Below are 15,380 nucleotides of genomic sequence, written 5' to 3'. Positions count from 1 at the left end.
AAAATGGCGAGCCCCACCTTTCAGTTTGATGTAGGCGAACGAAATTCGGTGGGCATATGTATTTCATCGAGCCACACTAAAATGTCTCTTGGAGCTATACCCAACATGCAACAGGAAGTCCGCCATTTTGCTCTTAATGTCCCATTTTGTCCTTGTTTTGACCATTTCCATGCATCGTACTTCGACGAACTCCTCCTACAGATTTCATCCGATCAACTTCATATCGGGTCAGCTTCATCTTAAGACCTTTGTGATAAAAAATTGAGTTTTCACCAAACACCCTTGCCGTGGCGCCCCGCCAAAGTTTGACATTTCGCCATAAAACACGAAGTCCTCATAACTCCTCCATACATTATCTAATTTGTCCGATATATCTCACGCTTCATGACGGTTCTGTCCTAAACACATCTATGTGTCAGTATTGCGTCATACTTATAGCGCCACCTATTGGTGAAAAAGGAAGTCCTCATAACTCCTCCATACATTATCCGATTTGTCCCATATATCTCACGCTTCATGACGGTTCTGTCCTGAACACATCTATGTGTCATTATTGCGTCATACTTATAGCGCCACCTATTGGTGAAACAGGAAGTCCTCATAACTCCTGCATACATCATCCGATTTGCACCAAATTGCTGACGCTTCATGAAGGTCACCTTCTGAACACATCTATGCATCGGTATTGAGTCACACTTACAGCGCCACCTACTGGTGAAACAGGAAGTATTCATAACTCCTACATACGTTATCCGATTTACTCCAAATTGCTCATGCTTGATGAAGGTCGCGTCCTGAACACATCTGTAGGTCAGTATTGAGTCATACTTATAGCGCCGCCTACAGGTCAACAAGGAAGTCATCATAACTCCTACATACATTGTCCGATTAACTCAACATTTCTCACGCTTCATCAAGGTACCGTCCTGAACACATCTATGCATCGGTATTGAGTCACGCTTAGAGCGCCACCTACTGGTGACAGGAAGTTTCTCTCAGTACTGGACACCGAAATAGCACAGCCTTTAACGGCGCCGCACCCCGACACGCGTGGGGTGCGAGGGCCCGCTCAATGCTGCTCGCAGCCCTAGTTATTATTATTACTTTATTTAACTTGATGGCAGAATGTGCAACTTGGATGCTGCTCCTGAGCTATAAGTGATTGACTTGCCTCTTGAAAATGTCCTAGTCCTAATAGCTCATGTATGTTCCATGCCCACGGACACTGTGAAAGACGTGTATGTTGATGGATGGATGGATGCTGCTGTTATTTATCAATAAAAGGCCTACAAGTTGGAAAAGTTGGAAGCTATTCCATATTTTCATCCTTGCATTAGAATATAGAACAGTTGATTTTCTCATGAAATCTCTTGTGGTAGGTGTTTAAATCCATTACACAGTGAATATTGATGTTTTAAAAAAATATCGCAAATAGTTTTCCCCCCCAAATCGTTCACTTAGGCCACGCCAACGCCAGCTGCCCTTTATAAATCACAATCAACACTTAACTTGGCGCACGTGAACGCGCGTTCTGATCACACCCCAATTAACGCCCACAATTGCCTATAAATGGTCAGTGATACGCCCCTAAAACATATGCAACGAGAATGGAGCCGAGTGCAAAAGGCAGAAAGAGAAAGAGAATTTTACTGAGTGCGAGGTGGAGGTATTGGTCAATGAGGCAGAGACGCGCCAAAAGGTTCTTTTCGGAACGATGATTTCACATGTGCACAACTGAGTGGTCCCAATTAGATTATAAATAATTATCTATCATGCAGGCTATATTGGCATTCGTTTAGTGCAGTAGGCCTTATTAGTTGGCTGCTGATATCCAAACTGATAATCATGCCTATAGTGTTGTTGCATAGGTAATGGGGTTTGGATCTATATTGCACGTAGCCTAATGCTTCACAGGGTGGCACATGAATAAAAGCCCTAACTTATCAAAGTACAAATGGGTCAATTTACAATGACATCCATAACAATGCAAACATGTAGGCCTATAGTGACTACTTAAGGCGATTATCCACAATTAAACTGTACGACAGATCTGAGGGTTCTTTGCAGCAGCCAATTTGTGTATTTTCCGGGATATCGTGCATTTCACATACTTTCTCGAAACATTCTGTAGGCCTATAGAAGCTGCGTGTTCGAACGGATGTTGCGGGATAGCCAAGCACATATTAGAACATCTGTGCCAAGTCCCGGCATATCCAAGGCCCCGTGCGTCATGGCCTACTATAATCCAGTTATATCAGTGCCTGTATCGAGGTCTTGTAAATATATGGGGTCCATGGATGGGTTTCATGTGATTCTATAAAGCTTAATTATAGCTACACACATGACGATTCGGCAAATTAATAATCTAACTTGCTTCCTTGTGTTTTTACAACTTGGAGACGCATCACCTCCATATGCGCTGTTTTGCGCACAGCTAATTCTTCCAAAGTGGCATGTGAGCATTGGGATGACATGCATTTTTAGGCCCACATTCCTACTTCATGACAATCATATGGCAATATGAGGATATATGATGATGTACAATATAGCCTAATGTAGCCTACAGTTGTATGGAAGTTTTTTAGGCTCTTTATTCAAATGGCAATGCATTTTGCAATTGGCAATTCAATGTGCAATTTGGTCATTCAATTTGAAAATGCATTTTGCAATTGGCAATTCAGTATGCAAAGTGGCAATGCAATCCTCAAATAACTTTGAAGAAAAAATAGAATGAAAGCTGAATCAATTGAATTCCATATTGCCATGGTTTTTTGGTCTCGTTATTCAAATGGCCATGCATTTTGCAATTAACAATTCAATATGCAATTTGGTCATGCAATTTGAAAATGCATTTTACAGTTGGCAATTCAATATGCAAAGTGGCAATGCAATTTGAAAATGCATTTTACAATTTGCAATTCAATATGCAAAGTGGCAATGCAATCCTCAATTCACTTTGAAGAAAAAATAGAATGAAAGCTGAATGAATTGCATGTCATATTGCCGTGGTTTTCACTTTGAAGAAAAAATAGAATGAAAGCTGAATCAATTGCATGTCATATTGCCGTGGTTTTCACTTTGAAGAAAAAATAGAATGAAAGCTGAATCAATTGCATGTCATATTGCCGTGGTTTTTGGGTGTCTTTATTCAAATGACCATTCAGTGTGCAGACCCGCCCCATACTCTTCCCCTGATTGGCTAACTCTAACCTTAACTTACGAGTACCAGCCAATCAGAGGCAGAGTACGGCGTCTTCGCGGAATGCTGTTAGCATGATGGCGGCGGAAGAACTTTTCTCAGCTCTCATTGCCTAGCAGACGACGCCGATACAAATCGGGCATTGGCAACTGATGTCCGTGATAGAGTGGAAATGCTTTCCCAGAGGGTGGAAGAACTTTCTGCCTTAACATCTGCCTTAACAGGCCTTGACACCTCAGCTGTTCAACTGAAGCTGACAGAGGCGTTACAGGCTCTATCTGTGGCGCGTGGAGTGGGGAGACCTGTGATTGAGATACCTGTCGAAGCTATAGAGGAGTCCCTCCATCATGGCTTCAAAATCCGAGACATCGCAGCCCTGTATGGAGTCAGCAGAACTACCATTGTCCATAAAATGCAGCAGCATGGGCTGAGGTAACGTTAAGAATTAGCTTTAATTCACCCTCTCCAATGCGTGCTTTTTCTGTTTGTCTTGTGTTTTTAGCCTAGCGAGTGAGTGTCCCAGTGCCCGCGTTGCACTGAAAATGGCGACCCACCGAATTGTGTGACCGTAGAGATTTGTTATCGAGAACGGTCAGTAAAAACAACCAAATGTTAAGAGGTGGACATCATTGGATTCCTCTCAGCCTACAGAATCTAGCTATCTGCTTTTGAGCATTTTAAGTCGGTAAGTGTTGTTATAAGCACAGAGAATAACCATCCATGGCTGCTGCTGTCAAAAGCCGCCATAGAGAAGAGAATGAATGGGGAAATATATGTCGCTCCTGAGCCTAAGTTCCAACTGAATGGCGGTCAATGGATGGTTATTCTCTGTGCTTATAACAACACTAATCGACTTAAAAATGCTAAAAGCAGATAGTTAGATTCTGTAGGCTGAGAGGAATCCAATGATGTCCACCTCTTAACATTTGGTTGATTTTACTGACCGTTCTCGATAACAAATCTCTACGGTCACACAATTCGGTGGGTCACCATTTTCAGTGCAACGCGGGCACTGGGACACTCACTAGCTAGGCTAAAAACACAAGACAAACAGAAAAAGCACGCATTAGAGAGGGTGGATTAAAGCTAATTCTTAACGTTACCTCAGCCCATGCTGCTGCATTTTACGGACGATGGTAGTTCTGCTGACTCCATACAGGGCTGCGATGTCTCGGATTTTGAAGCCATGACGGAGGGACTCCTCTATAGCTTCGACAGGTATCTAAGGTGCCGTTTACACGACAACGATCCCTGCAACTTTTGTTGCGGTGTGGCCTTTCGTTTACATGACAACGGCGTTTTGCGGGCCTGAATCCGCAACCTTTTGAAACCGGGTCCCAGAGTGGAATCTTTGAAAACGCCATCGTAATTCTCGCCGTGTAAACTGGCAATACGCAATTCTTGCAAAAAAGGTGACGACACGGCCCCACTTCGTGCCTAATAGCCATGCGCGAATAGAAGAATATGAGGGATATAGCCTACTTTACTGCTCACATCTCAGTGCAGCTAGATAGCCGAATGAAAGAAAATAAATATATATAGGCCTAGATAATACAAATAAAAGAAGGACAAATGAAATACTAGTGCTGCGAGCAGCAGTGAGCGGGCCCTCGCACCCCACGCGGGTCGGGGTGTGGCGCCGTTAAAGAGTGTGCTATTTCGGTGTCCAGTACTGACAGAAACTTCCTGTCACCAGTAGGTGGCGCTCTAAGCGTGACTCAATACCGACGCATAGATGTGTTCAGGACAGTACCTTGATGAAGCGTGAGAAATGTTGTGTAAATCGGACAAAGTATGTAGGAGTTATGAGGACTTCCTGTAAGCAGTAGGTGGCGCTGTAGGTATGACGCAATACTGACCTACAGATGTGTTCAAGATGCGACCTTCATCAAGCATGAGCAATTTGGAGTAAATCGGATAATGTATGTAGGAGTTATGAGTACTTCCTGTTTCACCAGTAGGTGGCGCTGTAAGTGTAACTCAATACCGACGCATAGATGTGTTCAGAAGGTGACCTTCATGAAGCGTCAGCAATTTGGTGCAAATCGGATGATGTATGCAGGAGTTATGAGGACTTCCTGTTTCACCAATAGGTGGCGCTATAAGTATGACGCAATACTGACACATAGATGTGTTCAGGACAGAACCGTCATGAAGCGTGAGATATATCGGACAAATCGGATAATGTATGTAGGAGTTATGAGTACTTCCTGTTTCACCAATAGGTGGCGCTATAAGTATGACGCAATACTGACACATAGATGTGTTCAGGACAGAACCGTCATGAAGCGTGAGATATATCGGACAAATCGGATAGTGTATGTAGGAGTTATGAGGACTTCCTGTTTCACCAATAGGTGGCGCTATAAGTATGATGCAATACTGACACAAAGATGTGTTCAGGATAGAACTGTCATGAAGCGTGAGACATATCGGACAAATCGGATAATGTATGGAGGAGTTATGAGGACTTACTGTTTCACCAATAGGTGGCGCTATAAGTATGACGCAATACTGACACATAGATGTGTTCAGGACAGAACCGTCATGAAGCGTGAGACATATCGGACAAATCGGATAATGTATGGAGGAGTTATGAGGACGTACTGTTTCACCAATAGGTGGCGCTATAAGTAAGACGCAATACTGACACATAGATGTGTTCAGTACAGAACCGTCATGAAGCGTGAGATATATCGGACAATTTGGATAATGTATGGAGGAGTTATGAGGACTTCGTGTTTTATGGCGAAATGTCAAACTTTGGCGGGGCGCCACGGCAAGGGTGTTTGGTGAAAACTCAATTTTTTTGATAACTTTTGATCACAAAGGTCTTAAGATGAAGCTGACCCGATATGAAGTTGATCGGATGAAATCTGTAGGAGGAGTTCGTCGAAGTACGAGGCATGGAAATGGTCAAAACACGGACAAAATGGCACATTAAGAGCAAAATGGCGGACTTCCTGTTGCATGTTGGGTATAGCTCTAAGAGACATTTTAGTGTGTCTCGATGAACTACATTTGCCCACCGAATTTCGTTCGCCTACATCAAACTGGAAGGTGGGGCTCGCCATTTTAAATTTTCCAGGGGGCGCTCTTGAGCCGTTTTGCCACGCCCATTTCCGTCACCCATGAATTCTCAAATTTTTCACCGGGACCGATGTATCTGCAAAGTTTCATCCGTTTTCATTGATGTTTAGGCCGCCAAAAAGGCATTTGTTTGGGGAGAAGAAGAAGGAGAAGGGAGAATAATAATAATCCTTCGAAATACAATAGGGCCTCGCACCGCCAGTGCTCGGGCCCTAATTAGGCCAATTAATCTAGTGACTAATGAGTAAAAGGATTTGTCTCTAATCATGCCGGTCAATTTTACAGCTAGACCTAGACCTAACAGCTATAATGGATTCTGAAGATGTGAGCCCATCATTCTTACTACCATAGGGCGGGAATAAAAACCTATCAAAGGCAAGTCACCAGCGAGAAAAGGCCAAAATTAGAAGGGACACCTCCAACAGTTAACTGTGGTCACCATGGAGCATCTAATCCAGTTGTCATGCCAACCAGCATTTCCTTAATGTCGGTGTCTGTCCATGTGTCCGGGAACATTTCAATGTCCCGGACAAACGGGATAAATTCTGGTCATTATATTATTTATTTAGACTTTTCGGCCTGTTGGCCTTCTTCAGAATCTATCAGGCCAACATGCCCAAACGTCCAAATAAAATAACTGCATATGGAGCCAGAGTGTGCAACACTTTTCCTTATGTGTTATGACCAGTTCTTCCAGTGATCGGCACCTCACAAGATAACCTTGGTATGCGATACCTTTTTTGTTATCTATAAGCTATAGGCTTTCATGATTCGCATGCTCTATACAAGCGCCACTGGACAGCCTTTCACTTTATTTTGTCACCTTTGCTACTTTGAATTACGGCTGTAGGCTAGATGGCATGAATTGGATTTGAAGATGTAATTGGTCATTTTAAATAGGCCTACTTTTGATGCCTATTTGAACGGACTGCATCGATCAATGCAATGACTCCACATTACGCAAGTCTGTTTGTTTGGGACTAACGACAGTAATTTCTATAATATAATATTTTCTCTTTCCATGTTTTTCAGTTTTACCCTTTTCATCAATAAAACATAAATTTTACAACCACGTCTCATTGATTGGGAAGGCAGAGCTGCCGGTCAAATCATAGCCTAGGCTACTGGGAGGATGAGGATGACATAACTGTTTATTGAGAAACAATTGATAGGCAAGCTGGGCTATATAAAGAAATACCACAATGCATGTAGTCTAGATTTATAACATTATGGTAAGCTATACATTTTCTGATAGACTGCCCTCTCGCTCGCTATAAGCGCAGCACCCAACGTCTTTTTTCCGAGTGCTCCGGCTGTTTTTGAGCGGCCGCTCCGAGCGCTCAAAGTTGAAAATATCTAAACTTTTCAGAAAGGCGCTGGTCTCGTTACTGCCGCTCCTACTGTTGTCTCCTACGGATCATGTCATGTACCCACATCCTCCTTGCTCTAACGGTAGATCTATCGCTGTCAGATTGACCGTCAAGCTCATTCATGGAATAGTCACTGGGCACAACGATTGCTGTCCATAATCTGGGCATTACAATAACATTCAGAACGACTAGCCTATTGATTGCAGGCATAGAGACCTACTGCATATTATAATAACATAGTCATTTAATAACAATAATATATTTATTATTACTTTTATTATTATTATTATTAGTAGTAGTAGTAACAATACTACTACTACTACTAATAATAATAATAACAATCAAATAATAATATTCATAAGTAGAATATAATGTCTTTATTGTCATTGTGTCAAGGTACAACAAAATGAAATTAGCCTCAACTTGAGTGCGCTGGACATTATGATATTAATAACATAGAATAACTAATAACTAAACATAATATAATAGAATTGAATAGAATAGCCTGGTAACAAAATGACACATTTTATAGCATGCATAAAGTACAAATCAGCTAGGTAATGAAGCCCAAGGCAGTTGATATGGCTAAAAGACACGTCATTTTTAGGTTTAGGTCTACATCATATCTGTGTGCTGTTAAGGATCCTTTTTTTAAATTTATATAATAGCCTATAGCAAAATATAAACGTATTAAGACTGTGCTTAGGCTAGCCTACTATTGTGAAATAACGACAGGCCTACATTTTACACGGTGGTCTGATAGGTGTGTGAAAACCTGGTGGAAGCGGTGTTCATAAAGGATGTGAATAAATTAGATTTATTTAACAGTAATGTCAAATAAGGGAAACTTAGGAAAACTTCCTTAGGCCATGTCCAAGGCCTGTTGCCTGCTGGCTTGGCATGCGTACTACAGCCTTTGCGGATCCGTGTGAACGCGGATCCTTATCACAATACTGTTGTGTGAACGTGGAATCTTTGGGAAACTCAAAAGAAGATCTTTCCCGTTTTGGAAAATTTGTTGTCGTGTAAACAGGGCCTCAATCACAGGTCTCCCCACTCCACGCGCCACAGACAGAGCCTGTAACGCCTCTGTCAGCTTCAGTTGAACAGCTGAGGTGTCGAGGCCTGTTAAGGCAGAAAGTTCTTCCACCCTCTGGGAAAGCATTTCCACCCTGTCACGGACACCAGTTGCCGATGCCCGATTTGTATCGGCGTCGTCTGCTAGGCAATGAGAGCTGAGAAAAGTTCTTCCGCCGCCATCATGCTAACAGCATTCCGCGAAGACGCCGTACTCTGCCTCTGATTGGCTGGTACTCGTTAGTTAATGTAAGGGTTAGAGTTAGCCAATCAGGGGAAGAGTATGGGGCGGGTCTGCACACTGAATGGTCATTTGAATAAAGACACCCAACAACCACGGCAATATGACATGCAATTGATTCAGCTTTCATTCTATTTTTTCTTCAAAGTGAAAACCACGGCAATATGACATGCAATTCATTCAGCTTTCATTCTATTTTTTCTTCAAAGTGAAAACCACGGCAATATGACATGCAATTGATTCAGCTTTCATTCTATTTTTTCTTCAAAGTGAAAACCACGGCAATATGACATGCAATTCATTCAGCTTTCATTCTATTTTTTCTTCAAAGTGAAAACCACGGCAATATGACATGCAATTCATTCAGTTTTCATTCATTTTTTTCTTCAAAGTGAATTGAGGATTGCATTGCCACTTTGCATATTGAATTGCAAATTGTAAAATGCATTTTCAAATTGCATTGGCACTTTGCATATTGAATTGCCAACTGTAAAATGCATTTTCAAATTGCATGACCAAATTGCATATTGAATTGTTAATTGCAAAATGCATGGCCATTTGAATAAAGAGACCAAAAAACCATGGCAATATGGAATTCAATTGATTCAGCTTTCATTCAATTTTTTCTTCAAAGTGAATTGAGGATTGCATTGCCACTTTGCATACTGAATTGCCAATTGCAAAATGCATTTTCAAATTGCATGACCACTTTGCATATTGAATTGCCAATTGTAAAATATATTTTCAAATTGCATGACCAAATTGCACATTGAATTGCCAATTGCAAAATGCATTGCCATTTCAATAAAGAGCCTAAAAAACTTCCATAACAGTTGCCTCAAGTAGGACATTTACATTCACCGTTGCTCAACATCATTGTAATTGCGGCTTTACATTACATTACATTGCATTACAGTCATTTAGCAGACGCTTTTATCCAAAGCGACTAACAATAATTGCATTTAACGTAGGAAGAGCCAATGTACTACTACTTGCCAGAACTCACAAGTGCATCTTCTTTCTAAAACAAGTGACTAAGAGCATAATCTAGTGCTGAAGGCAAAGTGCAAGAATCACAATCTAAAGTACAGTGGAATATAATATAATACAATAAGTGCTTAGGTGGGAGGATTGTTGTAGTACTTCTTGAAGAGATGAGTTTTGAGCCTGCGACGAAAGATGGGCGGTGACTCTGCTGTCCTGACATCAGTGGGTAGTTCATTCCACCACTGCGGGGCCAGGACAGAGAAGAGCCGTGACCGTGTCGATCGACCGCAGGAGCCTCGGACTGACGGGGCAACCAGTCGCCCTGAGGTAGCAGAGCGTAGCGGTCGGGAGGGGGTGTAGGGTTTGACCATGGCCTGGAGGTAGGAGGGGGCTGTTCCTTTCATTGCCCTGTAGGTTAGCGCCAGAGTTTTAAACTGGATGCGAGCCGCTACAGGGAGCCAGTGTAGGGAACGGAGGAGGGAAGTTGTGTGGGAGAATTTGGGGTGGTTGAACACCAGGCGAGCAGCAGCTTTCTGGACAAGTTCCAGAGGTTTAATGGCTGACGCCGGTGCCCCCGCGAGGAGGGAGTTGCAGTAGTCCAGGCGGGAGATGACCAGGGCCTGGATGAGTACCTGCGCCGTTTCATTAGTGAGGAAAGGGCGAATCCTCCTGATGTTGTAGAGCATGAATCTGCAGGAACGTGTGACGGATGTGACATGTGAGGAAAATGACAGTTGGTCATCCAGGGTCACACCCAGATTCCTTGCAGTCCGAGTCGGGGTCACTACTGTGTCTTCAATGGCGATGGCCAGGTCCCGGTGCGGACAGCCCTTCCCCGGGAGGGGACCACCTCAGTGGTCATTCGGGTTTACATAAAAGCCTAATCAAATATAGGCTATAAATACATAAATACACTAACGAATGAATAGGGGGATAATTAAGCATACAAATAATTACCTGAATAAATTATTAACTGAATAAATATACTTCAACGCCGAATGCAACATTTGTTTGGTGCGGTATAGCCTTATTATAGTTGTAGGCCATCGACATACGGAATCGTTACTATGATAAGCCTAGGCTCGTGTCGTGTTGTGTTATCAATGTATTGTGGCTTTTATTCATAGGCTACTGCCCGTGATGCTTCTAGGGATAGCCTATAAATGAATAGGCCTACAACATAACATTATATTATGACACAAATGGGTCAATTCACAGACGCATCAAAAGCAATGCAGACATTATTTAGTGATTAGGCTACGGTGGCGATTGATTCCGTTTAAACTGTGTGACACATTGGAGGGTTTCTTGCAGCAACCGATGTATTTATTATTCAATATGTCATGTGTTTCGCAGACTTTCCCGAGTGTCATCCCTCTACCATCGGAGTCATGTTTTCCCCTTTCTCCAGAAACGTGCTTATCGTAGTTACGGGAGGGTCGGAGTGTGCGTAGAGTTACGCACACCTTCCGCCAACTTATCGTTAAGCACGTTTTTTATAAATACCAAAAGTTGCGTAGAAAGTTGCTCAGCATGGGTTACGCACGCTTTTGTACTTACGCAACGTTTATAAATGAGGCCCCTGGATGTTAATGTCTCTGTCCCCAGCCTGTTGAACCTGTGAAGGACCAGGATGTTAATGTCTCTGTCCCCAGCCTGTTGAACCTGTGAAGGACCAGGATGTTAATGTCTCTGTCCCCAGCCTGTTGAACCTGTGAAGAACCAGGATGTTAATGTCTCTGTCCCCAGCCTGTTGAACCTGTGCACGGTGAAGAACCAGGATGCTGTGATGAAGTTGGCCGTGTCCACGCTGGACTACAGCAGAGACGGCCTGGCCAGGGTGGTCCTCTCCAAGACGCTGACCGCTGCCACGGACGTGAGACCCACACACACGCACGCGCGCACACACACACACACACACAGACACACACACACACACTCACACACACTACAGGCAGACAGTAGTACACCACACACAGTAGAACCTCAGAGATCTCAACCCATCGGAAACAAAGGTTGCTAGGATCTCTGAAATGTTCGTAACTCTGAAAGTGATCTCAAAATACACCAATTTTACAAAATAGAGCTAAAAAAAAGATAGGCCTACTATATTGCTCAAACTCGTAAATCACCTGTTTGATTTTTATAATGTGAAGTGAACACAGTGTTACAATGTAGGCCTATTCCTATAGGGCCTAGTTTTTTTTTATTCAAAAGCCTCCAGATCTGACACTAGAACGCTGCTCAAGATTTCTAGCGCCAAAACGTGTCTCCGGTTGTATCCAAAGGCCTCCGGATTTGAGGTTGGTTCTGGCTGGGGTAACTGCTCAAGGGCCCTTCTGGTGCCCAGAAACCTCCCGTCAGGACATGAAAACATTCACACGCGTGGTAGAAGCCGCTCTGCTGGCTCTGGCATAGCTTGGAAACGGGGACCTCATTTCAATGTTGCCCAGCATACAAAGACATGAATGGATTATAATCAATAAATACTGCAGCACTATTATATGGTATTCTATGAATTTGATAATGTCAGAGTTGCTCAGAGTTTAGCGGGACTGGCTCAGAGGAAACGCATTTAGCCTGCAGCTCAATGGACATGGTAAATGGACTGCACTTATATAGCGCTTTCCCACCTTAGCGGTACTCAAAGCGCTTTACAATGGCCTCTCATTCACCCATTCACACACACATTCACACACCAATGGAGGCAGCAAGGTGCTAACCTGATCATTGGGAGCAATGATCAATTTGGAGTTAGGTGTCTTGCTCAAGGACACTTCGACATGTGGACAGTCGGAGCTGGGATTCGAACCACTGACCCTTCGATCACTGAACGACCCGCTCTACCAACTGAGCTACAGCCGCCCCAGCAACTAGACAGCTACAGTAGGAACTGGACTGCCCCTCCCCCTTCCCAATGCTATTTATATTCAAATAAACTTGAAGAGCTGGGGGGTGGGGAGGATCCAACCAATGCCAACAGTCACCAACATATAGCCTACATTTCTATCTCCATTGTCCAGGTCCGGTGCGCATTCCCTGCTTTTACAATAATTATAAATCCAAGATATAATTGTAATCTCTGTGCTGCTGTGATGATAATATATTATAGCCTATTATTACTAGGCTACTGTTCACCTTATTATTTATTTATTTAGGTAGCCTACGTTATTTGACTGTCTACTATGGTCAGCCATCCAGTCAATGATGTCAGACTGTAGCCTAGGCTAAATGCATTTCTTCTGATCCAGTCCCGCTAGCAGCTCTGATCAAACTCATAGGCTACCTACCGCATTACAGTGCTACAGTAGGCTATTTATTGATTGTATATTTAATGTCTTTGTATGCTCTGCAACATTGAAATGAGGTCCCTAGAAGATAACAGGCCATTGTAAATCCAAGTGTTAAAGCCTCTTGAAACTTGGCTTGAAATAGTAAAAATGCATATATGATATCAAATGTTAGTGTCTCTTATTTTGCTCTCTAGACCATTTCTCAGGAATGTGTGGGCGCGTCAGATCAGGATTTGATTGACATTTTGATCCGCTAATGACAAACAATCTCATCAAAACTAGCAACGCACTATGCACAGCAACTAAAAGTCCAGCCGTATATGTTTGAGCCGTCAGATACTCAATTCTCAGAGGATGCAGAAATACAGTAGAAGCCCTGCCATCTCCAAATAATTAATTTTAATCGATCACTGAATGATGAGTTCCAAAATGCTTTTCTATCCATTAGTAGAATAAGTTAGCCACAGCTAGTTCTAACCATACTAGCTAGCGCTAACATTATTAGGCTGCTAAGCAGCTACAAAGCACTGAGTTGGCAAGCAAACAATGTTAGATTTCTTTAGAAAAAGGTGAGGTTAACAATAAACGTGGAACATTTACTTAAACTTTATCATTAGCAAGTAACATTTCTACTTGATGTATTTAGTAGAGGAAGCTTCACAGTTTCTTAAATGTTGGTATAGCACCGAGATAGCTTTGAAACCCGTCCCATTATATGCCCTGATCATTACATCCATCACTCCATTCGAGGCTTTTGTGTTTTGTACCTCCTTCATACAATAGTTCCTCAATTGCAAGTACCTAAAGAAGTCCTCATTTTCTAAACCATATCTTTCTTTCAAATCCTGAAAACTCATTATCTGTCCATTCTTAATTACAGTAGGACCCCACTCCTCCGAACTTCAGAGATCCGAACCTCCCGGCCTACCGGACAGCTAGGCTTAAAAAACTTTCATTACAGTACTGTATCCTACTGTGAATAAAAACAGAACTGTATGTAGACCTACATGTTGCCTGTAGGCTGTAGCCTACTGTCACGTTTCATTTCTTTGTTAATGTCGAGCGCAAAACGCAAACGAGTCTGCTGCGCGAGAGCTGCATTCCTTGGTAGCCAGAAAGCGCGTCAGCAACCTGCAGCATCGAGTCATTTTTCGTTCCCAGTTAATGGACTTCAGGAACACAGACGTGTTGTGGGCATGTAGATTAGCCTACTAAACCTACTGTATTTGTTAAATAATAGCCTACAGCCTAGGCCACGTTAGCCTACATCGGTTGTTTTAGAGACTTTCTTTTAGGCTACAATAGCCTAAGACACGACAACTTGTCTGTCATTTCATTTATTTATTTATTGATTATCATTTGCTCTAATTGTTCTAATGTTGGGTTGTTTTTAGGCTATACCATTTTGTTCTGCGAATACAGTAGCCTATTGATGCAGCGTATGCCTCATTTGAAAATAAAGTACTGTATTTGATCAAAGCACGCACTCAAGTGGAAATTCGGTTATTTTATTATAGGCTACTGTAGGTCTATTATAGGCTAGGCTATATGAGTTTAGTTGGCTATTTGATTGCAATTTTAATGCATTTTCACAAGTAATTAAGGGTATTTATTGGTCTATTATGAGTCTATATGAAACAAGTATACCACTTATTGAATTTGGTGCATTTTAACATAAGTTTTAGTCATCCGGACATTTCAGAGATACGAACGACCTTCGGTCCCGTTGGGTTCGGATAAGTGGGGTCCTACTGTATTGTACACATTGCTGTGATCCCCTTTCTCTCCCAATTTCTGAAATGTTGGTCACTCAAACTTGGTTTAAATCTATCATCATATGCAAACCAGCTCAACAATCTCACTTCCCTTTCTAATTTTTATTTTTTAACTTGGTCAAACCAAATATCCAGTGTATGAGAACTAATTGGATCTTTCTGGCAGAATTTAATGAATGAGCGCAGCATATGAAGGTATGTTTCCGGACTGCTCCACCACGGCTCACCAAAAACGCGGTCCACTGTTTCTCTAAATCCAACACAGTTGGAAAACTAAAGAATGACTTGTTGTCATCTCACCGATGAGCACCCAGGGACAGCACAAACAATCATGATGATGCACAGTGT

At 42.4% G+C, this 15,380-nt stretch overlaps 1 protein-coding gene across 3 annotated transcripts in view; it reads left to right on the top strand.

The window, feature by feature from the left end:
- The window catches only part of LOC311310331 (rapamycin-insensitive companion of mTOR-like), a 107,869-nt gene that overhangs the window by 33,410 nt on the left and 59,079 nt on the right, over nucleotides 1-15,380 (top strand). For all 3 annotated transcript variants that reach the window (XM_084439777.1, XM_084439776.1, XM_084439778.1), the window contains one exon: nucleotides 11,714-11,840. In XM_084439777.1, coding sequence (XP_084295903.1) covers nucleotides 11,714-11,840 — 127 coding nt within the window. The remainder of the gene's footprint in view (nucleotides 1-11,713; nucleotides 11,841-15,380) is intronic.

This window comes from Borostomias antarcticus, assembly GCF_949987555.1.
Source record: "Borostomias antarcticus genome assembly, chromosome: 6".
Lineage (NCBI taxonomy): Eukaryota > Metazoa > Chordata > Actinopteri > Stomiiformes > Stomiidae > Borostomias > Borostomias antarcticus.
Note: the sequence above shows the minus strand (reverse complement) of the source record. Positions and strands in the feature narration are given on the sequence as shown.